At 45.6% G+C, this 27,909-nt stretch overlaps 1 protein-coding gene across 7 annotated transcripts in view; it reads right to left on the reverse strand.

The window, feature by feature from the left end:
- The window catches only part of LOC118379014 (serine/threonine-protein kinase DCLK2-like), a 126,155-nt gene that overhangs the window by 49,422 nt on the left and 48,824 nt on the right, over positions 1-27,909 (reverse strand). For 5 of the 7 annotated variants that reach the window (XM_052464717.1, XM_052464718.1, XM_052464723.1 and 2 more), the window contains exons 3-10: positions 26,596-26,710; positions 21,815-21,922; positions 21,518-21,571; positions 19,879-19,973; positions 18,064-18,145; positions 8,097-8,202; positions 7,436-7,493; positions 6,112-6,231 (exon numbers count right to left, since the gene is read on the reverse strand). In XM_052464717.1, coding sequence (XP_052320677.1) covers positions 6,112-6,231; positions 7,436-7,493; positions 8,097-8,202; positions 18,064-18,145; positions 19,879-19,973; positions 21,518-21,571; positions 21,815-21,922; positions 26,596-26,710 — 738 coding nt within the window. The remainder of the gene's footprint in view (positions 1-6,111; positions 6,232-7,435; positions 7,494-8,096; positions 8,203-18,063; positions 18,146-19,878; positions 19,974-21,517; positions 21,572-21,814; positions 21,923-26,595; positions 26,711-27,909) is intronic. The other 2 variants (XM_052464724.1, XM_052464719.1) reach the window with 1 other exon arrangement.

Here is a 27,909-nt window from a genome sequence, read left to right on the forward strand (position 1 = left end):
ATACTGCAGAGGTCAGTAGTGGTTGACTAGATACTGCAGAGGTCAGTAGTGGTTGACTAGATACTGCAGAGGTCAGTAGGAGTTGACTAGATACTGCAGAGGTCAGTAGTGGTTGACTAGATACTGTGGAGGTCAATAGTGGTTGACGAGATACTGTAGTGGTCAGTAGTGGTTGACGAGATACTGTAGTGGTCAGTAGTGGTTGACTAGATACTGCCGTGGTCAGTAGTGGTTGACTAGATACTGTAGTGGTCAGCAGTGGTTGACTAGATACTGTAGTGGTTGACTAGATACTGTAGTGGTTGACTAGATACTGTAGTGGTTGACTAGATACTGTAGTGGTCAGTAGTGGTTGACTAGATACTGTAGTGGTTGACTAGATACTGCAGAGGTCAGTGGTGGTTGAATAGATACTGTAGAGGTCAGTAGTGGTTGAATAGATACTGTAGTGGTCAGTAGTGGTTGACTAGATACTGTAGTGGTTGACTAGATACTGCAGAGGTCAGTAGTGGTTGACAAGATACTGTAGTGGTTGACTAGATACTGTAGAGGTCAGTAGTGGTTGACTAGATACTGTAGTGGTTGACTAGATACTGTAGAGGTCAGTGGTGGTTGAATAGATACTGTAGAGGTCAGTAGTGGTTGACTAGACACTGTAGTGGTCAGCAGTGGTTGACTAGATACTGTAGTGGTTGACTAGATACTGTAGTGGTTGACTAGATACTGCAGAGGTCAGTAGTGGTTGACTAGATACTGTAGTGGTCAGTAGTGGTTGACTAGATACTGTAGAGGTCAGTAGTGGTTGACTAGATACTGTAGAGGTCAGTGGTTGACGAGATACTGCAGAGGTCAGTAGTGGTTGACTAGATACTGCAGAGGTCAGTAGTGGTTGACTAGATACTGCAGAGGTCAGTAGTGGTTGACTAGATACTGTAGAGGTCAGTAGTGGTTGACTAGATACTGCAGAGGTCAGTAGTGGTTGACTAGATACTGCAGAGGTCAGTAGTGGTTGACTAGATACTGCAGAGGTCAGTAGTGGTTGACTAGATACTGTAGAGGTCAGTGGTTGACGAGATACTGTGGAGGTCAATAGTGGTTGACGAGATACTGTAGTGGTCAGTAGTGGTTGACGAGATACTGTAGTGGTCAGTAGTGGTTGACTAGATACTGCCGTGGTCAGTAGTGGTTGACTAGATACTGTAGTGGTCAGCAGTGGTTGACTAGATACTGTAGTGGTTGACTAGATACTGTAGTGGTTGACTAGATACTGTAGTGGTTGACTAGATACTGTAGTGGTTGACTAGATACTGTAGTGGTTGACTAGATACTGTAGTGGTTGACTAGATACTGTAGTGGTCAGTAGTGGTTGACTAGATACTGTAGTGGTTGACTAGATACTGCAGAGGTCAGTAGTGGTTGACTAGATACTGTAGTGGTTGACTAGATACTGTAGAGGTCAGCAGTGGTTGACTAGATACTGTAGTGGTTGACTAGATACTGTAGTGGTTGACTAGATACTGCAGTGGTCAGTAGTGGTTGACTAGATACTGTAGAGGTCAGTAGTGGTTGACTAGATACTGTAGAGGTCAGTGGTTGACGAGATACTGCAGAGGTCAGTAGTGGTTGACTAGATACTGCAGAGGTCAGTAGTGGTTGACTAGATACTGCAGAGGTCAGTAGTGGTTGACTAGATACTGTAGAGGTCAGTAGTGGTTGACTAGATACTGTAGAGGTCAGTAGTGGTTGACTAGATACTGTAGAGGTCAGTAGTGGTTGACTAGATACTGCAGAGGTCAGTAGTGGTTGACTAGATACTGCAGAGGTCAGTAGTGGTTGACTAGATACTGCAGAGGTCAGTAGTGGTTGACTAGATACTGTAGAGGTCAGTAGTGGTTGACTAGATACTGTAGAGGTCAGTGGTTGACGAGATACTGTGGAGGTCAATAGTGGTTGACGAGATACTGTAGTGGTCAGTAGTGGTTGACGAGATACTGTAGTGGTCAGTAGTGGTTGACTAGATACTGCCGTGGTCAGTAGTGGTTGACTAGATACTGTAGTGGTCAGCAGTGGTTGACTAGATACTGTAGTGGTTGACTAGATACTGTAGTGGTTGACTAGATACTGTAGTGGTTGACTAGATACTGTAGAGGTCAGTAGTGGTTGACTAGATACTGTAGTGGTTGACTAGATACTGTAGTGGTCAGTAGTGGTTGACTAGATACTGTAGTGGTTGACTAGATACTGCAGAGGTCAGTAGTGGTTGACAAGATACTGTAGTGGTTGAATAGATACTGTGGAGTTCAGTAGTGGTTGACTAGATACTGTAGTGGTCAGTAGTGGTTGACTAGATACTGTAGAGGTCAGTAGTGGTTGACTAGATACTGTAGAGGTCAGTAGTGGTTGACTAGATACTGCAGAGATCAGTAGTGGTTGACTAGATACTGTAGAGGTCAGTAGTGGTTGACTAGATACTGCAGAGGTCAGTAGTGGTTGACTAGATACTGCAGAGGTCAGTAGTGGTTGACTAGATACTGCAGAGGTCAGTAGTGGTTGACTAGATACTGCAGAGGTCAGTAGTGGTTGACTAGATACTGCAGAGGTCAGTAGTGGTTGACTAGATACTGTAGAGGTCAGTAGTGGTTGACTAGATACTGTAGAGGTCAGTAGTGGTTGACAAGATACTGTAGTGGTTGACTAGATACTGCAGAGATCAGTAGTGGTTGACTAGATACTGCAGAGGTCAGTAGTGGTTGACTAGATACTGCAGAGGTCAGTAGTAGTTGACTAGATACTGCAGAGGTCAGTAGTGGTTGACTAGATACTGTGGAGGTCAATAGTGGTTGACGAGATACTGTAGTGGTCAGTAGTGGTTGACGAGATACTGTAGTGGTCAGTGGTGGTTGAATAGATACTGTAGAGGTCAGTAGTGGTTGAATAGATACTGCAGATGTCAGTACTGGTTGACTAGATACTGCAGAGGTCAGTAGTGGTTGACTAGATACTGCAGAGGTCAGTAGTGGTTGACTAGATACTGCAGAGGTCAGTAGTGGTTGACTAGATACTGCAGAGGTCAGTAGTGGTTGACTAGATACTGCAGAGGTCAGTAGTGGTTGACTAGATACTGCAGATGTCAGTAGTGGTTGACTAGATACTGCAGAGGTCAGTAATGGTTGACTAGATACTGCAGAGGTCAGTAGTGGTTGACTAGATACTGCAGAGGTCAGTAGTGGTTGACTAGATACTGCAGAGGTCAGTAGTGGTTGACTAGATACTGCAGAGGTCAGTAGTGGTTGACTAGATACTGCAGAGGTCAGTAGTAGTTGACTAGATACTGCAGAGGTCAGTAGTGGTTGACTAGATACTGTAGAGGTCAGTGGTTGACGAGATACTGTGGAGGTCAATAGTGGTTGACGAGATACTGTAGTGGTCAGTAGTGGTTGACGAGATACTGTAGTGGTCAGTAGTGGTTGACTAGATACTGTAGTGGTCAGCAGTGGTTGCCTAGATACTGTAGTGGTTGACTAGATACTGTAGTGGTTGACTAGATACTGTAGTGGTTGACTAGATACTGTAGTGGTTGACTAGATACTGTAGAGGTCAGTAGTGGTTGACTAGATACTGTAGTGGTTGACTAGATACTGTAGTGGTTGACTAGATACTGCAGAGGTCAGTAGTGGTTGACAAGATACTGTAGTGGTTGACTAGATACTGTAGAGGTCAGTAGTGGTTGACTAGATACTGTAGTGGTTGACTAGATACTGTAGAGGTCAGTGGTGGTTGAATAGATACTGTGGAGGTCAGTAGTGGTTGAATAGATACTGTAGAGGTCAGTGGTGGTTGACAAGATACTGTAGTGGTTGACTAGATACTGTAGAGGTCAGTAGTGGTTGACTAGATACTGTAGTGGTTGACTAGATACTGTAGAGGTCAGTAGTGGTTGACTAGATACTGTAGTGGTTGACTAGATACTGTAGAGGTCAGTGGTGGTTGACTAGATACTGTAGAGGTCAGTAGTGGTTGACTAGATACTGTAGAGGTCAGTAGTGGTTGACTAGATACTGTAGTGGTTGACTAGATACTGTAGTGGTTGACTAGATACTGTAGTGGTTGACTAGATACTGTAGTGGTCAGTAGTGGTTGACTAGATACTGTAGAGGTCAGTAGTGGTTGACTAGATACTGTAGAGGTCAGTGGTTGACGAGATACTGCAGAGGTCAGTAGTGGTTGACTAGATACTGCAGAGGTCAGTAGTGGTTGACTAGATACTGTAGAGGTCAGTAGTGGTTGACTAGATACTGCAGAGGTCAGTAGTGGTTGACTAGATACTGCAGAGGTCAGTAGTGGTTGACTAGATACTGCAGAGGTCAGTAGTGGTTGACTAGATACTGTAGAGGTCAGTGGTTGACGAGATACTGTGGAGGTCAATAGTGGTTGACGAGATACTGTAGTGGTCAGTAGTGGTTGACGAGATACTGTAGTATTCAGTAGTGGTTGACTAGATACTGCCGTGGTCAGTAGTGGTTGACTAGATACTGTAGTGGTCAGCAGTGGTTGACTAGATACTGTAGTGGTTGACTAGATACTGTAGTGGTTGACTAGATACTGTAGTGGTTGACTAGATACTGTAGTGGTCAGTAGTGGTTGACTAGATACTGTAGTGGTTGACTAGATACTGCAGAGGTCAGTAGTGGTTGACTAGATACTGTAGTGGTTGACTAGATACTGTAGAGGTCAGTAGTGGTTGACTAGATACTGTAGAGGTCAGTAGTGGTTGAATAGATACTGTAGAGGTCAGTAGTGGTTGACTAGATACTGTAGAGGTCAGTAGTGGTTGACTAGATACTGTAGAGGTCAGTAGTGGTTGACTAGATACTGTAGAGGTCAGTAGTGGTTGACTAGATACTGTAGAGGTCAGTAGTGGTTGACTAGATACTGTAGAGGTCAGTAGTGGTTGACTAGATACTGTAGAGGTCAGTAGTGGTTGACTAGATACTGTAGAGGTCAGTAGTGGTTGACTAGATACTGTAGTGGTTGACTAGATACTGCAGAGGTCAGTAGTGGTTGACTAGATACTGTAGTGGTCAGCAGTGGTTGACTAGATACTGTAGTGGTTGACTAGATACTGTAGTGGTTGACTAGATACTGTAGTGGTTGACTAGATACTGTAGTGGTCAGTAGTGGTTGACTAGATACTGTAGTGGTTGACTAGATACTGCAGAGGTCAGTAGTGGTTGACTAGATACTGTAGTGGTTGACTAGATACTGTAGAGGTCAGTAGTGGTTGACTAGATACTGTAGTGGTTGACTAGATACTGTAGTGGTCAGTAGTGGTTGACTAGATACTGTAGTGGTTGACTAGATACTGCAGAGGTCAGTAGTGGTTGACAAGATACTGTAGTGGTTGACTAGATACTGTAGAGGTCAGTGGTGGTTGAATAGATACTGTAGAGGTCAGTAGTGGTTGACTAGATACTGTAGAGGTCAGTAGTGGTTGACTAGATACTGTAGAGGTCAGTAGTGGTTGACTAGATACTGTGGAGGTCAGTAGTGGTTGACTAGATACTGTAGAGGTCAGTAGTGGTTGACTAGATACTGTAGAGGTCAGTAGTGGTTGACAAGATACTGTAGAGGTCAGTGGTGGTTGACTAGATACTGTAGAGGTCAGTAGTGGTTGACTAGATACTGTAGAGGTCAGTAGTGGTTGACTAGATACTGTAGAGGTCAGTAGTGGTTGACTAGATACTGTAGAGGTCAGTAGTGGTTGACTAGATACTGTAGAGGTCAGTAGTGGTTGACTAGATACTGTAGAGGTCAGTAGTGGTTAAATAGATACTGTAGAGGTCAGTAGTGGTTAAATAGATACTGTAGTGGTTGACTAGATACTGTAGAGGTCAGTAGTGGTTGACTAGATACTGTAGAGGTCAGTAGTGGTTGACTAGATACTGTAGTGGTTGACTAGATACTGTAGAGGTCAGTAGTGGTTGACTAGATACTGTAGAGGTCAGTAGTGGTTAAATAGATACTGTAGAGGTCAGTAGTGGTTAAATAGATACTGTAGAGGTCAGTAGTGGTTGACTAGACACTGTAGAGGTCAGTAGTGGTTGAACGTACCTTGACCAGCTCCATGACCAGGTAGAGTTCAGTGGGTGTGTCCACTTCGTCTATCAGCTGGATAATGTTGGGGTGTTTGACTCTCCTCAGCACGGCCACCTCATTCTCTATCAGGTGCTCCTGCACACACACATACATGTGCGAACACACACAGAGAGTGGACAGTGGTTAGGTATTCAACCCTGCATTATTAACCCCCAGGCAGACAGACATGTAGTAGTTCATTGGGTTGGTCTTTGATCCTGTTAATATGGAATCAGATTAGAGATTTATCATGTTTTATTTATGTTTTCTCTAATGTCAGCTGCTCTGACAGATACATGATAAACATCACTTTGAGCTGAGAGGCTAAACCTTCATTAGATAGTTAAGAGACCAGAGCAATCAATAGTCATTTATTTAGAGTGTCCTCTTGTCTGAGAGAACAGTCTCTGTTGATACATGGTACTGGGACTGTCAGCAACACTGTCTGAGAGAACAGTCTCTGTTGATACATGGTACTGGGACTGTCAGCAACACTGTCTGAGAGAACAGTCTCTCTGTTGATACATGGTACTGGGACTGTCAGCAACACTGTCTGAGAGAACAGTCTCTGTTGATACATGGTACTGGGACTGTCAGCAACACTGTCTGAGAGAACAGTCTCTGTTGATACATGGTACTGGGACTGTCAGCAACACTGTCTGAGAGAACAGTCTCTGTTGATACATGGTACTGGGACTGTCAGCAACACTGTCTGAGAGAACAGTCTCTCTGTTGATACATGGTACTGGGACTGTCAGCAACACTGTCTGAGAGAACAGTCTCTGTTGATACATGGTACTGGGACTGTCAGCAACACTGTCTGAGAGAACAGTCTCTGTTGATACATGGTACTGGGACTGTCAGCAACACTGTCTGAGAGAACAGTCTCTCTGTTGATACATGGTACTGGGACTGTCAGCAACACTGTCTGAGAGAACAGTCTCTGTTGATACATGGTACTGGGACTGTCAGCAACACTGTCTGAGAGAACAGTCTCTGTTGATACATGGTACTGGGACTGTCAGCAACACTGTCTGAGAGAACAGTCTCTGTTGATACATGGTACTGGGACTGTCAGCAACACTGTCTGAGAGAACAGTCTCTGTTGATACATGGTACTGGGACTGTCAGCAACACTGTCTGAGAGAACAGTCTCTGTTGATACATGGTACTGGGACTGTCAGCAACACTTACATTCATTCACCATGTTACAACCTGGGTCGCTGAGCTCAGCTGCTATTGGGTGACAGTCAAATAAATACAGTGGCAACAACATATTCTCTCTCTCTTGCTCTCTTACCTTTCCACTGCACTTGGCCTTGTCAATGATCTTCAGTGCATACTCTTTCCCAGTGGACCTATAAAGACATACAGCAACACTAGTCCTTCAAATCATGGTATATTGTATTTACTGGAAATCCTTCAAACCTACCCAAATCATGTGCAATCATCTGCCAAACCATTACATTTTTTAACAAGTTTGAAAGGCACTTGTGTGTTTCATCACAAACTAAGATTCTAATTTCTATCCAACAGTAGACTGAACAGTGTTGCATCCCCATACACAGTCATAGGCTGACGCATCAGACAGTGCGTGACGGTGTATTGGAGCGTAAAGCCCTTCTGATTAGAGGAAGGAGTCTTCTCTCTGTATATTACAGACAAACTGCTGAGTCAGAAGGGAAACGGTAATGAAGTGGATTTCATGGGCTGAACCCCAGACACACGCACATACACAAACAGTAAATGCTTACTTAAATTCAATAAATAAATGCCTGCTGTCATTAAGCCTTAGAAGCAGTTATGACATGCGCCGTGGCGCTTATTAAGTCACATTGAAAGCTACTGATCAACGTGGTCATTTATAAATAGGGCTTTTTAAGTCCAACAGCCGAGTTCATTACAAATATGAAAATCCATCAATGAGATGTAAAGAAATGTAATATTCTGAATGTACATACCGTTCTACACAGTCTTTCACCACGGCAAAGTTTCCGTCTCCTATGACCTTGCCGACCTTGTACTTATCCAGGGCGGTTGTGATCGAGCTACAGCTGTTGCCGTTAACTGATGAGGAGAGACGCGTTACAACGGGGCTCATCAGAATGCTCTTTCAGTTACTTCCTGTGGCCCCCATATATACAGACTGAACAAAACATTAAGAACACCTTCCTAATATTTGAGTTGCACCCCCACCTTTTGCCCTCAGAACAGCCTCAATTAGTCGGGGCAAGGACTCTACAAGGTGTCGAAAGAGTTCAACGGGAATGCTGGCCGATGTTGACTCCAATGCTTCCTTCCCACAGTTGTGTCAAGTTGGTTGGATGTCTTTTGGGTGTTGGACCATTCTGATACAGACAGGAAACTGTTGAGCGTCAACCCAGCAGCGTTGCAGTTCTTGAAACAAACTGGTGCACCTGGCACCTACTATCATACCCCGTTCAAAGGCACTTAAATATTTTGTCTTGATCCTACACCCTCTGAATGGCGCACATACACAATCCATGTCTCAATTGTCTCAAGGCTTAAAAATCCTTATTTAACCTGGCTCCTCCCCTTCATCTACACTGATTGAAGTGGATTTAACAAGTGACATCAATAAGGCATCATACATTCACCTGGATTCACCTGGTCAGTCTGTCATGGAAAGAGCAGGTGTTCATAATGTTTTAGACACTCAGTGTAGAATGACGTACAATACCTACAAGTACTTACTCTGGTAAAACGTGCAATGCAGTGAAATGAATATGATCTCGTTTTGAAATGAATATGATCTCGTTTTGAAATGAATATGATCTCGTTTTAATCGCGTTTTAATCTAATCAAAGTATAAAGTCATTAATTGCAGGGGGGATGGTAGGGGATGCCATGTGCGACTGACGTGTTTTCCGTTTGCTCCCGTGGTATTCTTAAAGTTTGTGAATTCTGCAGCAGAACCGTATTTATTTTCTAATATTAATTTGGTGATCCCTTTCCGTAAAAAACAAGAGAAACGAGAAAACCCGGCCTACAAGACCCGCTCTCATCACGCCCTCTCCTGAGTCTGAGAGCCCGGGGACGCACACTTTAACCGGGGGCGCGGCTTGGCCTGGCGGCGCTGAAATGAACATTCTCGAGGCCATCAAACTACTACGCTCTGAGATAGTTGAAATTAAAACACAGGTGGTTGCTACGATTGAGGCCAGAATACAGGAGGTTTCTGATACTTTAAAAGCAGATTTAACCATCCTGCGGAACGAGACTGTGCCAGCAATCACAATACTCAAAACAACGACTGCGTCACACACTACAACGATTGCGGCACTGGAGGCCTCCGCTACTAATGTCTCCGATTTAACTACATCCCTGGAGGCTGAAGTTAAACGCCTAAACCACTCTGAGCTTTCAAGGACAGAGCTTTTCCATCTACCAGGACTACTCCCCCACTGTTTCCAGGCAGCGTGCAGCTTTCGGACAGGCCAAACGAGTACTTCGGGACCATCCAAGTGTGAAGTATGGACTGCGATTCCCGGCCCGTTTATGGATATCTCACGAGGGTAAAGACTACACATTTGAATCTCCGGATGAGGTTATGGCTCACATTCAACGTCACATCAAGAAGTCTTGAATATGCTCACAGTTCAGCAACTGTTGCTTGCGTACTGTGGATAGTAAGTAACCCACTTGTGGTACAATTATGCTTAGACTTAACAGGCTAGTCTTGTATAGTTGGTGAAACTATTCAGGCTTATTTGAGGTGATCTAATGTTTTGATCGTCTAGCGTGCGTGCCTTATCTCGCTCACCTATTTAGTTTGTTTACACATTGTCTCGGTGACTCAAAATATTTTTGGTTTTAGGGGGGGATTTCAACTGTAAAATGTCCCCAGTTCTTGACAAGTCCTCACAAACAAATACAGGCCCATCTAAATGTGCCCTACTTATTCAATTCTTTCTTCAGAAATATGCTATGTTTGAGGCCTGGCGTTTCCTACATCCTACAGATAGACAATATTCCTTTTATTCTCATGTTCATCAAACATACTCCCAGATTGATTACTTATTTTTGGACAAAAAACTTCTGCCTAACCTTCGGCAGTGTACTTACGAGAGTATTGTTATCTCTGACCATTCACCAGTAGTGCTTGAACTAGAGTTTCCCCAGCGACCTCCTATGTGTTATCAATGGCGTCTCAACCCCATTTTACTCTCAGATAAGGAATTTGTCAATTTCATCTCTTCTGAAATCACCTTATTCCTAGAAAGTAATTCAACACCAGGTATGTCCTGCTCTACCATATGGGAGTCTCTCAAAGCATACCTACGTGGCCAAATTATTTCTTATACAGCCAACCAAAACAGAGTTGGCTCCCAGCGACTTCGGGACCTGAGCGAGTCCATAGCCACACTGGATGAGAAGTATGCTACGGATCCTTCCTCTGATCTGCATAAAGAGCGCCAACTACTCCAATCTGAATTTGATGAGCTTTCTACCAGGCAAGCTGAACAGTTACTCTTGCGAGCTCGATACAAAGTCTATGAACAAGGCGACAAGGCCGGTAAACTCCTTGCGCATCAGATCCGTAAATCTGAGGCCTCACGTTTAATCCCACAAATAAGGACCCCGTCTGGTGCCACCACAGTTATACATAAAGAGATCAATGATCAATTTAAACAATTTTACTCTGCGCTATACACCTCTGAATCCCCTCAAGACCCCTTGCTGATTGACTCCTTCTTTAATGGCTTGAATATGCCTTCAATTGATTCAGACTCCCATGACTATCTAGAAGAAGAATTTACGCTTGAGGAGATTGCAACAGCAGTGTCCGCAATGAAAAGTGGTAAATCACCGGGTCCGGACGGTTTTCCAACCGAATTTTACAGGATGTTTTCTGGTCTGCTTTGCCCATTCTTGTCTCGACTATTTGCAGAGTGCCTCAATACTTCAAAGCTACCGCCTAGTCTTTATCAGGCTTCAATTTCATTACTACTAAAGAAAAACAAAGATCCCCTGGAATGTGGATCCTATCGCCCAATCTTGCTTTTAAACTGTGATTACAAAATCCTAGCTAAGCTTTTAGCCATCCGTATGGAAGGCTTGCTGCACCAAGTAATACACTCTGACCAGACTGGCTTTGTGAAAAATAAGCATTTATTTTTCAATATTAGGCGCCTTATGAATATGCTGTACTCCCCAGCGTCGGAGGACCCGGAGGTGGTGGTCTCACTTGATGCCGAAAAAGCGTTTGACCGCGTTGAGTGGGATTACCTAACAGCTGCCCTTTATAGATTTGGCTTTGGCCCCAAATTCATTGCGTGGATAAAGATTCTTTATTTTTCCCCCATGGCTTCGGTACGGACTAATAACTTGTCCTGTGACTATTTTCCCTTGCACCGCGGATCCAGACAGGGTTGCCCACTCTCCTGCTTGTTGTTTGCTTTGGCAATCGAGCCTCTCGCCATTGCACTTCGCTCTAATGATGCCATTCAAGGCATAATCAGGGCGGGCTGGGAGCAGAAACTCTCGCTATATGCTGACGAGCTCCTTTTGTTTATCTCCAACCCCGATACCTCATTGCCACGTGCCCTATCTGTTCTTAAAAAGTTTGGATCAATCTCAGGGTACAAGCTGAATCTAGGCAAGAGTGAGCTTTTTCCGGTTAACAAGGCTACTTTAAAGTGCTATTTTACAAGTTCTCAGTTTAGGATTGTCCGGGATCAATTCACTTACTTGGGAGTAAAAGTGACAAGGAAATATTCAAATTTGTTTCAGGAAAACTTTGTTGCTCTAGCAGACAGATTGAAACAATCTTTTACTTTGGAATTCGCTACCCCTTTCTCTTATCGGAAGGATTAATGTCATTAAAATTAATGTGTTGCCCAAATTTTTATATTTATTTCAATGTTTACCCATTTTTATTCCAAAATCTTTTTTATTTCACTGGATCAAACATTCATGCATTTTATTTGGGATGGCAAGGTACCACGGATTGGTAGAAAACATTTACAGAAGCCTAGGTCATTGGGGGGTTTAGCTCTACCAAATTTTCAGACATACTACTGGGCTGCAAATTTCAGAGCCGTTCTGTACTGGCTGCAGACTGATCCTACTGGCCCTAGACCACTCTGGGTCCAGATGGAGTCTGAATCGTGTAAACCTGCAGCACTTTCCTCTGTGCTGTGCTCGTCTCTCCCAGTGTCCCTAGGCAAAAGGTGTGTCAACCCAATTGTAAAGCAGTCTCTTAAAATTTGGAATCAGTTCCGTTTAGCCTTTAACCTCCGAGGCTGTTCTCTATCAGGCCCAATCAATCAGAACATTTTATTTCCTCCATCTTTGAATGATGGGCTTTTGGCATTTGGCACTCACTAGGCCTCTCCTCACTAGCCCAATTATTCTTTGATGATACATTTGCCTCTTTTTCTCAGCTGCAGGAAAAGTTCAATCTCCCCCAATCCCACTTTTTCCGCTATCTCCAGACTAGAAACTTTGTCAGGGCTAACACACCTGGATTTCCCAATAGGCCTGCGAATACAGCTATAGAGAGCATCTTGGAGCTGAACAAGCTTCCTTGGGGCGCAATTTCAGATGTATATGCAATCATTCATGACTTACAGAACCCTTCTTTGGTGCCTTTAAAGACTCGATGGGAAAAGGATTTGGGGGAGGAACTTGGGGAAGACGCCTGGGAATCTGTGCTGCACAGGGTGCACTCGTCCTCTTTTAGCACTAGACACAGCCTCATTCAATTCAAGGTGGTTCACCATATCCACTGGTCGGGGACCAAACTTGGAAGAATATTCTCTGATTTTGATCCTACCTGTGTCAGATGTAAAGTGGAACCAGCCACACTGTTGCATATGTTTTGGGGCTGTCATAAACTGTCAGGTTTCTGGGAATTAATATTTAAACGTTTCTCTGATATATATGACACTGTTATAGATCCGTCTCCCCTTACAGCCCTTTTTGGAGTACTGCCCATGGGTACCCTAGACGGCTAATACTACAGAACTGGAAGATGGCAGCTCCCCCATCATATAAATATTGGGTGAGGGATGTGTTGTGCTCTCTGAAACTAGAAAAAATCGAATTCAATTCACGTGGGAACACCAAACTGTTTAATGAGGCTTGGGCTCCATTCCGGTCTTACTTTAAACAGTCCATCCTCTAATGGCATTCCAATTAATACTAAAATAAGTCTGTGACTTAAGGGTTGGAGGAGCCTCTCTCTGTGTTTTTGCTGGGGGGGGGGGGCATTAAGGTCCATGTGCTTATTGATTGTGATCCGCAGATGCCTTGTTCATCTTGCTCGGGCAGAGACTGAAGTGTGAGTGTCACGCCCTGGTCGAAGTATTTTGTGTTTATCTTTATGTATTTGGTCAGGCCAGGGTGTGGCATGGAGTTTTTGTTTTTGTATTGTGGTGTGTTTTGTCTTGGGGTTTATGTCTATGGCTGTCTGGAGTGGTTCTCAATCAGAGGCAGGTGTTTATTGTTGTCTCTGATTGGGAACCATATTTAGGCAGCCATATTCTTTGGTTGTGTTGTGGCTGATTGTCCTTAGTGTCCTTGTAACTGTCTAGTGTTAGTTTGCACCAGTTTAGGCTGTTTTCGGTTTTCATTACGTTTATTGTTTTTGTATTGATTCGTGTTTACTTTGTTTTTATTAAACATGAATCTCAATAGCCACGCCGCATTTTGGTCCGACTCTCCTTCACACCTAGAAAACCGTTACAGAATCACCCACCACAAACGGACCAAGCAGCGTGTCAACAGGCAGGAGCCACAGGAGAGGCAACAGAGGCAGCAGCAGGAGCAGCAGCAGCTGCAGTGGGAGAGGCTGCACTACCTGGATAAATGGACATGGGAGGACGAACTGGACGGTAAAGGACCCTGGGCTCAGCCTGGAGAATATCACCGCCCCAAGGAAGAACTGGAGGCGGCGATAGCGGAGAGGCGCTGGTATGAGGAGGCAGCACGGCGACGCGGATGGAAGCCTGAGAGTCAGCACCAAAAGTTTCTTGGGAGGGGGGGGGGGGCTCACAGGGAGTAGGGCTACGCCAGGTAGGAGACCTGTGCAAACTCCCTGTGCTTACCGGGGGGCTAGAGAGACCGGGCAGGCACCGTGTTATGCAGAGGTGCGCACGGTGTCCCCAGTGCGGGTGCATAGCCCGGTGCGGTATATTCCAGCTCCTCGTATCGGCCGGGCTAGAGTGGGCATCGAGCCAGGTAAGGTTGGGCAGGCTCGGTGCTCAAGAGCTCCAGTGCGCCTGCACGGTCCGGTCTATCCAGTACCACCTCCACACCCCAGCCCTCCGGTAGCAGCTCCCCGCACCAGGCTTCCTGTGCGTGTCCTCGGTTCAGTACCACCAGTGACAGCACCACGCATCAGGCCTACAGTGCGCCTCGCCTCTCCAGCGCTGTCGGAGCCTCCCGCCTCTCCAGCGCTGTCGGAGCCTTTCTCCTCTCCTGCGCTGCCAGAGTCTCCCGCCTGTTCAGCGCTGCCGGAGCCTTCCTCCTCTACAGCGCTGCTGGTGTCTCCCTCCTCTACAGCGCAGCCAGAGCTGCCAGCCTGCATGGAGCAGCCAGAGCTGTCAGCCTGCATGGAGCAGCCAGAGCTGTCAGCCTGCATGGAGCAGCCAGAGCTGTCAGCCTGCATGGAGCAGCCAGAGCTGTCAGCCTGCATCGAGCAGCCAGAGCTCTCAGCCTGCATGGAGCAGCCAGAGCTCTCGGCCTGCATGGAGCAGCCAGAGCTGCCGGCCTGCATGGAGCAGCCAGAGCTGCCGGCCTGCATGGAGCAGCCAGAGCTGCCGGTCTGCATGGAGCAGCCAGAGCTGTCAGCCTGCATGGAGCAGCCAGAGCTGTCAGCCTGCATGGAGCAGCCAGAGCTGTCAGCCTGCATGGAGCAGCCAGAGCTGTCAGCCTGCATGGAGCAGCCAGAGCTGCCAGCCTGCATGGAGCAGCCAGAGCTGCCAGCCTGCATGGAGCAGCCAGAGCTGTCAGCCTGCATGGAGCAGCCAGAGCTCTCAGCCTGCATGGAGCAGCCAGAGCTCTCAGCCTGCATGGAGCAGCCAGAGCTGCCGGCCTGCATGAAGCAGCCAGAGCTGTCGGTCTGCATGGAGCAGCCAGAGCTGTCAGCCTGCATGGAGCAGCCAGAGCTCTCAGCCTGCATGGAGCAGCCAGAGCTGCCGGCCTGCATGAAGCAGCCAGAGCTGTCGGTCTGCATGGAGCAGCCAGAGCTGTCGGTCTGCATGGAGCAGCCAGAGCTGTCGGTCTGCATGGAGCAGCCAGAGCTGTCGGTCTGCATGGAGCAGCCAGAGCTGTCGGTCTGCATGGAGCAGCCAGAGCTGTCAGTCTGCATGAAGCAGCCAGAGCTGCCAGTCTGCAAGGAGCTGCCAGTCTGCAAGGAGCTGCCAGTCTGCAAGGAGCTGCCAGTCTGCACGGAGCCGCCAGAGCTGGCAGTCAGCGTGAAGCAGTCAGAGCCGCCAGTTAGCATGGAGCAGCCAGTCAGCCAGACTCTTCCAGATCCGCCAGTCAGCCAGACTCTTCCGGATCCGCCAGTCAGCCAGACTCTTCCGGATCCGCCAGTCAGCCAGACTCTTCCGGATCCGCCAGTCAGCCAGACTCTTCCGGATCCGCCAGTCAGCCAGACTCTTCCGGATCCGCCAGTCAGCCAGACTCTTCCGGATCCGCCAGTCAGCCAGACTCTTCCGGATCCGCCAGTCAGCCAGACTCTTCCGGATCCGCCAGTCAGCCAGACTCTTCCGGATCCGCCAGTCAGCCAGACTCTTCCAGATCCGCCAGTCAGCCAGACTCTTCCGGATCCGCCAGTCAGCCAGACTCTTCCGGATCCGCCAGTCAGCCGGGATCTGCCAGTCGGCCAGGATCCGCCAGTCAGCCGGGATCTGCCAGTCAGCCAGGATCTGCCAGTCAGCCAGGATCTGCCAGTCAGCCAGGATCTGCTGAAACCACCAGCCAGCCAGGATCTGGTAGATCTATCTACCTGCCTGGGCTTCCTCTCACTCCTGAGCTTCCTCTCACTCCTGAGCTTCCTCTCACTCCTGAGCTTCCTCTCACTCCTGAGCTTCCTCTCACTCCTGAGCTTCCTCTCACTTCCGAGCTTTCTCTCACTCCCGAGCTTCCCCTCAGTCCCGAGCTGCCTCAGTCCCGAGCTGCCTCAGTCCCGAGCTGCCTCAGTCCCGAGCTGCCTCAGTCCCGAGCTGCCCTTCAGTCCCGATCTGCTCCTCAGTCCAGTGGGGTTCTGGGTGAGGACTACTAGGCCATGGTCGGCGGCGAGGGTGGACTATCCAGGGATGCGAGGAGAGGAGACTAAGACATTGACTGAGTGGGGTCCACGTCCCGCGCCGGAGCCGCCACCATGGACAGACGCCCACCCGGACCCTCCCTATTGTTTTGAGGTGCGTTCGGGAGTCCGCACCTTAGGGGGGGTTTCTGTCACGCCCTGGTCGAAGTATTTTGTGTTTATCTTTATGTATTGGGTCAGGCCAGGGTGTGGCATGGGGTTTTTGTATTGTGGTGTGTTTTGTCTTGGGGTTTTGGTATATTGGGATTGTAGCTAGTGGGGTGATCTAGCAAAGTCTATGGCTGTCTGGAGTGGTTCTCAATCAGAGGCAGGTGTTTATCGTTGTCTCTGATTGGGAACCATATTTAGGCAGCCATATTCTTTGGTTGTGTTGTGGGTGATTGTCCTTAGTGTCCTTGTAACTGTCTAGTGTTAGTTTGCAGCAGTTTAGGCTGTTTCGGTTTTCATTACGTTTATTGTTTTTGTATTGATTCGTGTTTACTTTGTTTTTATTAAACATGAATCTCAATAGCCACGCCGCATTTTGGTCCGACTCTCCTTCACACCTAGAAAACCGTTATAGTGAGCTTGTTTTTCCCAGTTATTTTTACACTTTGTTCACGCCTACATGAATAATCATTTTATTTTTTATTTTAAAGCATTGTGGAAAAAAAACCTGTCCAGTGGATGGTCGGTCTGTGGCCATGACTCTCTGTGAGTGGTTGCATTTCTCCACCCTTATCCCTTGACTGTTTACAGGAACAATGGTGAGGTGTTTGCTCTGTCCCTGTACTATAGATTGCCCTTTAACCTCTGTAGCCTTCTGCCTGGTGTGTTTAACTTGTCTAAAGTATGGTATCTTTAAAGCTATTTTTTATTTGTATTTTTTTTTTTTTTTTTCCCTAGTTGAGTATATTATTTATATTGCTTTGTCGTGTGTGTGTGTGTGTGTGTGTGTGTGTGTGTGTGTGTGTGTGTGTGTGTGTGTGTGTGTGTGTGTGTGTGTGTGTAAAACTTAATAAACAGAGTTAAAACAAATAAAAATAAATCATTAATTGCCCATTAACCCAGGCAGCCTAGCTCCTACCCTAGAACTAATGTCTGGCCTCTCCTAAAGAGGAAACAACAGTATTATGCAGACACACAGCCCAAGGACGTGTTGATACCGCCTGGCTGTCTCACACAGAAGCACACAGATTTTTTCACTTGTTCTCCGCATCACACTTCTCTGTCCCTCTGTTATGAGTGCTGCTGTGATGCGGCACGTGTCGCTGAGTAAGCAATTCTAATATAACAAAACCTGCATTGAGGCCCTAGGGGGGATTGGGGATGCATTGGGCCACGTGTTTAGGGGTGAGTGAGTGCAGGCAGGAGCTGTGAGAGTTGGCACAGAGACAGGATGACACAGGGTAAAGAGAGGAGGAGAGGAGAAGAGGAGAACAGAAGAAGAGAAGGGAGGCGTTGACAGGGGAGTGGAAGAAGTGTAGGGAGGGGAGGAGAAAGGAGGAGAACAGAAGAGGAAAATGGAGGAGAGGGGAGGAGAAGGGAGAGGTTGAGAGGAGAAGGGAGGGATGAGGACAGGAGTGGAGTGGCGAGGCAAGGAGGAGGAGGAGAGAACTGAAGAAAATGTCAGAGAAGGGGACACCTACCCTCAGGACTCATGTTATAGGCCAACTCCAGACTGTGTGAAGACCCGTTCACATTGGTGGCAGACGTGTGATGTGGCGGAATCTGGAAAGGAGGAGAGAAAGAAAGTAAGAGATGAAGAGAGGAGGGAAGGAGAGAAAAATAAACAGAGGTCAGCATCCTTCCCCTTTCAGCCACCACTCAAGTCAAAACCTGGACACACGCATCACCATGGCAACTATAAATATACAAAAATGGCACACACAATGGATTAGAGGTCAAGGTTGGCTGGGCACAACTGTTGGTTACACAACTCCCAATCCAATGCTTTGTTTTGACATCAATACTAGCAGGGCGATCGAATTAGCCAGTTACATCTCCAGAGTAATACAACTGGACAGGACCGCTTCATAACATCGATCCAGAACGAAGCCCTGGGATCTAGGGACATTGACTAATGGTTTTGCTTTAAGTAGCATGCATTTGAAATCAAATATAGTGCCATGACAGAGTGTGTCAGGATAACTAGCCCATGGATCCCCGTAGTGTTTTATAGTGCTTCAGTGTTCTGACAGAAAACTAATACAAAACACCCCCGCAATTCAATTGTATAGTTTGGTACTGGCACTTACCCTGTATATGGCTTACATTCTTCTGTTAGTTTTTTCCCCTCATTTCTTGTGGTTTTTTTTGTTCTACTATTTTGATATTGAATACTGCATTGGGAAGGGCTAGCAAGTTAAGCATTTCACTGTCCTTGTGCAGGCCTTTTGAATGTATTTCAATTGACTGATTTCCTTATATGAACTGTAACTCAGTAAAATCTTTGAAATTGTCGCATGTTGGATGTATATTTTTGTTTAGTATAGTTTAGTAAGAAAATGTTTGATATTCGACTTTATAATCCATTATTAGATAGGTAGCTCAATGGAAAGATAGAAGACGATTCTACAAAAATACGTCTCTTCTGTATTGCTCTTACAGTTCTCCATTCTGTGGACGTTGTGTGCCTACCCAAACTCAAAAGAAAGTGAGCAGGTATGTATATCACTGTGTTAATTATGCATTTGGCGTAAAATAAGTGTTCTGCCCTTCAGAACAGTACAGGGTGTTAAGAACGATCTTAATGGATAGGCCTCCCTTACTGTCATTTATCAGGCAGAGAAAGAGGAAACACAAACTTTAATGGATCGAAATGATGACCATTGTTGAAAATAATGAATAATTTGACGAGAGGCTTTTTCCAAAAGAGAGCTGTGATGGCTGTTTGAATAGGTTATATGAGTTATTATAAGACTCCTTTTTCAAGCATTCTTGGCTTTCACATGCGACAGAATCCGCCAAGTCATCTCAGTAATCTTTTCAATTATGGAAGAGAAGCTCTTTCAACACTTCTAAAAGTACACGAACCATAAGGCTTATTTCTGAAAAATGTATGCATTATTTAGTACAATCTCAAGGTGAAACACCTTTGAACTGGGTGGATTACATCATCAATCTTTCTTTTCAATTTGTTACTTTGTGATGTCTTTCAGAGTAACTAAGTTATATCAAACGTTATGGACCTGCCAAGTAAACACGGTGTAGGTGTTGCCAAACTGTAATAATCATCTAGAGAACGTTTAAGTGCTGTTGTCCCCACTTTCAACAGATTCAAGTGTTCTGGCCAACCACTATTCCTGATCTAATGCACTTGAGCTTAAATCATTTGCTACTATATGGTTATTTATAGCATATCACTCTTCCTATACAGGTATATACAGTACAATATAATTATCTGGAGATTATAGGTGGTGTGTGTGTGTGAGACACGGTGTGTGTGTGTGTGAGAGACTTACCTTGAAGCTGTGTATATTGCGGGGGCTGGTGGGGGAGGAGCTGTTGGATTTGGTGGACTTGGGGGTGGAGATCGTACTGCTGGGGACACCATTGACTGGAGAGGAGCGAGAGAGAGAAAAGAGGGAAGGAGAGAGGGAGGAAGCCATAGTAAGACAATGATAGGGCTAGGGCTGGCCCAACAGGATGTGCTGATGTGGGAAGGGCAAACGAGAGAGGAAGTCCTTTTTCCTCTGGAGAGATGTGGCTGTTTAAAAGTGTATAACTGTTATTACATTGTGTATTCTATTATTCTTAATTTCTTTGAACACTAAAGGAAATGCCTCTATCACAGGAAGTGATATACGATAGGGCAGGAAATCCATTTGTGACACAACAAAGTTCACTTTGAATGGGTTTACTTTCACTGAGTTGACAAAGCTCTGTACTAGCATATCTCCAGATCGCCGAGTGCTAGATTTTCATCAGGTGTAGTGTGGCGTTTCGTGTCTAGAACTGTGTGTGACTGTCCAACTTCCTGTCCGGTCCCCTGTGGGGGGAAGCAGGTTGTGTTTGGCTCCAGCAGACAGACACGCAGGGTCACCCCAGGTGCCTCCGCAGGCTGCCTGGATAATCTGTCTGCAGCTACGGCCACACGAAAGCTATGACCCTGAGGGTTCAAGGGTACCTCAAGCAGCCTACCTCCAGGGACCTCCCTGTGTCACAAACAGTCCTCTCCTCAAACAACAAGGCCTTTCTTTGGAGAAGTTGGCTGTATTGGTAATGGTAGTGTATTTCTGTGAAAGGCCTCATCTGCCACACACTCTAGGTTCTTGGCAGGTACACTGCCACACGCTGTACCCGTTCCCTGAGACAACCAATCTGGACCTGCGAATAGCAATCAGAAGCACCAATACAGTACAGCACCTACTAGGGAATGTGATGCCAGACAGACAACTGATGTGATTATTCAATTCAATTAGAAGGGCTCAGTGAAAGCAGCTGAAGACTAAAGCACTGAGACTAATTTAGTACATGGGTTTGTATCAGCCGGTCCTGCACCAGTCTGTGCTCAGATTAGATGCATACTGTTGAAGCCAGAGAGAGTTTCTGGGCCAGGAAGAGAGGAGAGAGAAAAATAGAGAGTGAAAGAGAGAGAGAGAGCAAGAGCCAGAGAAAGAGAGAGGGAGAAAGAGAGAGCGATATCCAGAGATCTTTAAATAGTCTTGGGTCAGGGTGGCAGGCCAGGGAGGTCCACAGTGGAGCAGAGCTCCTTCAGAGTAATTGATGGCACTTCCCTACACAGCAGGAGTCTGGCTGACATTACAATATACTGTACTGAAAGAGACAAACTGGACCTCTCACAGGGCCCCGTCAGCCACAAGGTCAACCTTAGGCCACGGGTGCACTGACCAAGACTCCAAGCAGTCAGGAACTTCAAAAGGGTTTAACTGGTGCCCTCTCTGAGAAAGACTCGTGTAGTGATTATTGTTAACATATTGTAGAGATGATTAAGGCCAGGAGTTATTCTTGGTTAGGCTTCATGCTCAGGGGAAAACTCAAGGTCCTAGTAATGATAGCTAGCTAGATGAAAATTAGTGGTTTGTTTTGGTTGGGTAATGGGCCAATAGAGTGGGCAGTGCAGGATGTCAACAGGCTTACCTGGGGATTTAACAGGAGACTGGCTACTGGTGGAGTAATGGATTGGTCTTCTTACTGCAGAGAGAAATACAGTTTTACAGCTCAAGGTTTCAAAGTCCAACTTAAAGCCTCAAAATCAATTTTTACCTGAGCTTAAGATAAGTGTTCGGTAATTGGCCATATGGCCTGTAGCCTGCCAAAATCCTGAAACTCTTTTTGAGGTGATTACACTAGTTAGTGTCAGATGAAAATCAGTTACTCAGTCCATCACCCAATAACTGTGTGTGTGTGTGTGTGTACGTGCATGCATGTGTATACCTATGCCCGGGGACTTGATACGGCGTGAGAGTCCAGGGCTCTTGCTCCCAGCAGCCCTCGTTGGAGTGGGCGAGCGAGCTGAGTATGAGGACTTGAGCACCCGGCATTCTGTGAAGACAACACACACAGGGTTAAAACCACACACACACACACACACACTGACACCGTCACACACACCGACCTCATTTCCTATCTAGCACAATTCAATACAGTCCCCAGTGTTCCAGTCAAACTATTTTAAAATAGCTCCAGCTAGGAACTAGCTCTATAATATAATTGGCTCTCTTTGAGAAAGCATTAAGTACGGAGTGTTCAAGAAGTTAAGAATGTTTAATTCACGCAGAGAGTTTTCCAAACTCAGTTAAGCATTGGCTTTTTCCAAACGAACACCACATGTGCAGTCGTCTGTGGCTCTGTGCTCGCCAAAACTCCATGAAAAATGCACAAGCTGTGGTAATTACGCTATCGTGTTTGCTGCCTGCTGCGCTGCTACCAACGCCATTATGGTAGTAGCGGTTCACAGAGGTGCGTACACCAGTTGACAAGGCTGACAGAGCTGCATGCTGGAGCAGTAGGTGTCGGGGTAACGAGGTTGGTGGTTCAACTGTTTTAGTGGTGTTGCACAGACACATAAAACAGTGGAGGCTGCTGAGGGGAGGACGGCTCATAATAATGGCTGGAACCGAGTGAATGGAATGGTATCAAACACATGGAAACCAAGTGTCTGATGTATTTGATACCATTCCACTGATCCCGCTTCAGCCGTTACCACGAGCCCCATCCTCCCCAATTAAGGTGCCACCAACCACCTGTGATACAGAGTTGTTTTAGCAGCGTTGACGACAGAGCGAGCTGCATTCAGGAGCAGCATATGACTGGTTACTGTAATGACACTAGTGGTTAAACTGTCTGGGTTCATGTCAGATGCTGTTAATTGGGGGGTGTTACAGTGTTAAACGCTATTATGACACCATGAACACAGAGGAGGTACCAACCAGCTGTGGCCAATTGGAGACAAATGATTCCCTATAAAGTGGACGTGACCCATGGCTGTTATTGGAGCAGACCCCAGGTGCGATTCAGTTTACTACGATGCTAGCTACTGTACCATGCTAGTTTGTTGACTTGCAGTGTTGACTTTTTATATCGTTCCCGAAACCGTGTTTGGATTTGACACTGTTCTCCACAATTGAGTCTGACAGTGCAACAGCCCCTTGGGACTCCTGTAAGACACCGTGCAAAGACTTAGCAGCTGAAAAGAGGTACCTAGAGCAAACACTTGTTTTTGAGAAGACCTAATTCTTCAAATGGAGCCTGGCAGGAGAAGTAGGACAAGGAAGCGCTAAAACAACTGAAGAACAGATTCAGCTGAAGAAACTAAACACTCATCGTTAGAACAAACAGTGTTTACACCTGTGTGTGTGTGTGTGTGTGTGTGTGTGTGTGTGTGTGTGTGTGTGTGTGTGTGTGTGTGTGTGTGTGTGTGTGTGTGTGTGTGTGTGTGTGTGTGTGTGTGTGTGTGTGTGTGTGTGTGTGTGTGTGTGTGTTTTAAAGATGCACTATGCGAAATCACTCTGCCATTTCCTTGTTGCTAACATTCTAATAGTTTGCCTAATTTCTGTTTATGTGAAAAAACAAGCAAGTATAGTGTAGAGAATCATTGTACCATCTAAACTGCTGTGAAATATATTTTCAGCTGGTGTACAAAACCGAAAGTAAAGACAAAAACTAAACTTAAAAATGGGTCATATAGAAATAGTGCACATAAAACAGATCTACCACTTCTTAGACTTGCTTTCAATGCGAGTGACAGATCTATACCTCACATTTCTTTGTGAATTTTGTCAGGTTGTCCAAAAAGTGACATATTGCAGCTTTAAATGTTATGTTACAGGAGCAACACTAAGAAAACAGGATGTAACTAGAACCTTGGGAATAGTTTGGAGAAGTGTCTGAAATTACCCTGTTTGGATTTTATATACAGTACATCCTGTCTCCACCTTATCTAGCACAGAGGATAGGGGACTGCAGAGGAGTTGTACTGACATCGGCCTGCTTAAGATAACAATGGGTTAGCTATGGACTAAAGAGGCCATATCCTGCTGCAGTAGGGGGTATCGCTGCGGATATCTTTTAAGTGATTTTCAAGAACGTCTTCTTCTCAATACAGGGATGGTACATATTCATATAATGACAGTCACTGAAGAACCCTGGAATGGAATGAACTACTACAACTACACCCTACAAAATGTGACTGCAGCCACTTTCCCCTACAGAAGTCAGGAATCTGTGTGTGTTCAGACCGATAGTCTCACACATACTGTAATCAATAGTTTCCTTCTCTTGGAGGAGAGGAATGATTTCAGATATTGAGTGATGATCACACTATGCCAGAGTCATGATTAAGCATCACGAGTCACCGGAACCACTTTTAGAACAATTATGAGACTCATTCAACTGAGAAAATTAACGTTCACTATTGTGTGGTTGACAGATAATTATCATGTTACACCATTCAGACACACTTCATCCTGACTTCTATTATGAAAATGGGAAAGTGGTTTGGCATTGACATCTCTTTAGGGAATTTACACTATACTATTAGAGACATAGTCTGCTAAGCTGAGGATAGCTTTTTTTGCATCCTGTAGTACTAACTCAAAAAAGTTCTGGGATACTGTAAAGTCCATGGAGAATAAGAGCACCTCCTCCCAGTTGCCCACTGCTCTGAGGCTAGGAAACACTGTTACCAGAGATAAATCCACTGTAATTGAGAATTTCAATAAGCATTTCTCTATGGCTGGCCATGCGCTCCACCTGGCTACCCCGGTCAACTTCCAGGCACCCTCCACAGCAATCCGCCAAAGCCCCACCATTTCTCCTTCACCCAAAACCAGATAGCTGATGTTCTGAAAGAGCTGCAAAATCTGGACCCCTACAAATCAGCTGGGCCAGACAATCTGGACCCTCTCTTTCTAAAATTATCTGCCGCAATTGTTGCAACCCCTATTACTAGCCTGTTCAACCTCTCTTTCGTATCGTCTGAGATTCCCAAAGATTGGAAAGCTGCCGCGGTCATCCCCCTCTTCAAAGGGGGTGACACTCTAGACCCAAACTATTACAGACCTATATCTATCCTACCCTGTCTTTCTAAGGTCTTCGAAAGCCAAGTTAACAAACAGATTACCAACCATTTTGAATCCCACCGTACCTTCTCCGCTATGCAATCTGGTTTCAGAGCTGGTCATGGGTGCACCTCAGCCACGCTCAAGGTCCTAAACGATATCATAACCGCCATCGATAAGAGACATTACTGTGCAGCCATATTCATCGACCTGGCCAAGGCTTTCGACTCTGTCAATCACCACATCCTCATCGGCAGACTCGACAGCCTTGGTTTCTCAAATGATTGCCTCGCCTGGTTTACCAACTACTTCCCTGATAGAGTTCAGTGTGTCAAATCGGAGGGCCTGTTGTCCGGACCTCTGACAGTCTCTAAGGGTGTGCCACAGGGTTCAATTCTCAGGCCGACTCTCTTTTCTGTATACACCAATGATGTTGCTCTTGCTGCTTGTGATTATCTGATCCACATCTACGCAGACGACACCATTCTGTATACTTCTGGCCCCTCTTTGGACACTGTGTTAACTAACCTCCAGACAAGCTTCAATGCCATACATCTCTCCTTCGGTGGCCTCCAACTGCTCTTAAACGCAAGTAAAACTAAATGCATGCTATTCAATCGATCACTGCCCGCACCTGCATCACTACTCTGGACGGCTCTGACTTAGAATATGTGGACAACTACAAATACCTGGGTCTCTGGCTAGACTGTAAACTCTCCTTCCAGACTCCCATTAAGCATCTCCAATCAAAAGTTAAATCTAGAATCGGCTTCCTTTATCACAACAAAGCCTCCTTCACTCATGCTGCCAAACATACCCTCGTAAAACTGACCATGCTACCGATCCTCGACTTCGGTGATGTCATCTATAAAATAGCCTCCAACACTCTACTCAACAAACTGGATGCAGTCTTTCACAGTGCCATCCGTTTTGTCACCAAAGCCCCATACACTACCCACCATACTGTATTTATTTATTTATCTTGCTCCTTTGCACCCCAGTATCTCTACTTGCACATTCATCTTCTGCCGATCTACCATTTGTGTTTAATTGCTATATTGTAATTACTTCGCCACCATGGCCTATTTATTTCCTTAACTTACCTCATTTGCACTCACTGTATATAGACTTTTTGTTTTATTTTGTTCTACTGTATTATTGACTGTATGTTTTGTTTATTCCATGTGTAAATCTGTGTTGTTGTAGATGTCGAATTGCTACGCTTTATCTTGGCCAGGTCGCAGTTGCAAATGAGAACTTGTTCTCAACTAGCCTACCTGGTTAAATAAAGGTAAAATATATATATATCTTTTAAACAGAAAGGAGGGGTGAGTCCAAAATGGCAACCTATTCCCAATAGAGTACACTTCTTTTCACCAGAGCCCTATAGAGGCTCTATAGGGAATAGTGTGCAATTTGTATGACCTTTATTTAACCAGGAAGTCCCATTGGGGTCAGAAGATGTCTTTGCCGAGGGAGACCTGGCATGTCCCACGCACCCTATGAAGGAAATAGGAAGGAAAGAGGGAGGAAAGGTTTGGGACAGAGAGGCCATAGAAATATAGACACTAGAACAGGAATCTACATCTATTTATATGAGAGAGACCAAGGTTTCACAACATACAGGTGATGTTAGATTTAGTTAGTCAGGCCTACCAGAATCCTTACCACTGTGATCCAACAGGAAGTCATCCTGTGCGTAGCGGTACTTCTCTGGGCCGCACGCGATGAACACGTCGTCCTCGCCAAAGAAGTCCTGGAGACAGGTGGTCTGGGGAGAGGGGGAGAAGGAGAAAGAGTGATATGTGCAGAGGAAGGTAAGCTCGAAGAGGAATCATGTGTCGGTCCTTGAGTTTAGAGGAAAAACTCTGGGCACTAGTTATAAAAATATTATGGGCCCTCGCAAGACAGCTTCTAAAAGGTGTGTCTAATGGGGTGTACCCATACCATGCATCTCTGTGGAGATCCAACTCGTTTCCTTTGTGGAAACGGTAGCTCATCCACCATTTAATATGCAGACAGAAGCCGAATGGGAATCAAATCGTTTCACACCCCATTGTACTCGCTATTGCATAATCTGTGTGTGAACATCCCACTCTCCGGGACATAGTCTTTCAGATGATTCTACTAAACATCACCATTAGATTAGAGCTGGATCCCACTCTCCGGGACATAGTCTTTCAGATGATTCTACAAAACATCATCATTAGATTAGAGCTGGATCCCACTCTCCGGGACATAGTCTTTCAGATGATTCTACTAAACATCATCATTAGATTAGAGCTGGATCCCACTCTCCGGGACATAGTCTTTCAGATGATTCTACTAAACATCACCATTAGATTAGAGCTGGATCCCACTCTCTGGGACATAGTCTTTCAGATGATTCTACTAAACATCACCATTAGATTAGAGCTGGATCCCACTCTCTGGGACATAGTCTTTCAGATGATTCTACTAAACATCACCATTAGATTAGAGCTGGATCCCACTCTCCGGGACATAGTCTTTCAGATGATTCTACTAAACATCATCATTAGATTAGAGCTGGATCCCACTCTCTGGGACAGTCTTTCAGATGATTCTACTAAACATCACCATTAGATTAGAGCTGGATCCCACTCTCCGGGACATAGTCTTTCAGATGATTCTACTAAACATCATCATTAGATTAGAGCTGGATCCCACTCTCCGGGACATAGTCTTTCAGATGATTCTACTAAACATCACCATTAGATTAGAGCTGGATCCCACTCTCCAGGACAGTCTTTCAGATGATTCTACTAAACATCATCATTAGATTAGAGCTGGATCCCACTCTCCGGGACATAGTCTTTCAGATGATTCTACTAAACATCACCATTAGATTAGAGCTGGATCCCACTCTCCGGGACATAGTCTTTCAGATGATTCTACTAAACATCACCATTAGATTAGAGCTGGATCCCACTCTCTGGGACATAGTCTTTC

The sequence above is a fragment of the Oncorhynchus keta genome, chromosome 16 (genome assembly GCF_023373465.1).
Source record: "Oncorhynchus keta strain PuntledgeMale-10-30-2019 chromosome 16, Oket_V2, whole genome shotgun sequence".
Classification (NCBI taxonomy): domain Eukaryota; kingdom Metazoa; phylum Chordata; class Actinopteri; order Salmoniformes; family Salmonidae; genus Oncorhynchus; species Oncorhynchus keta.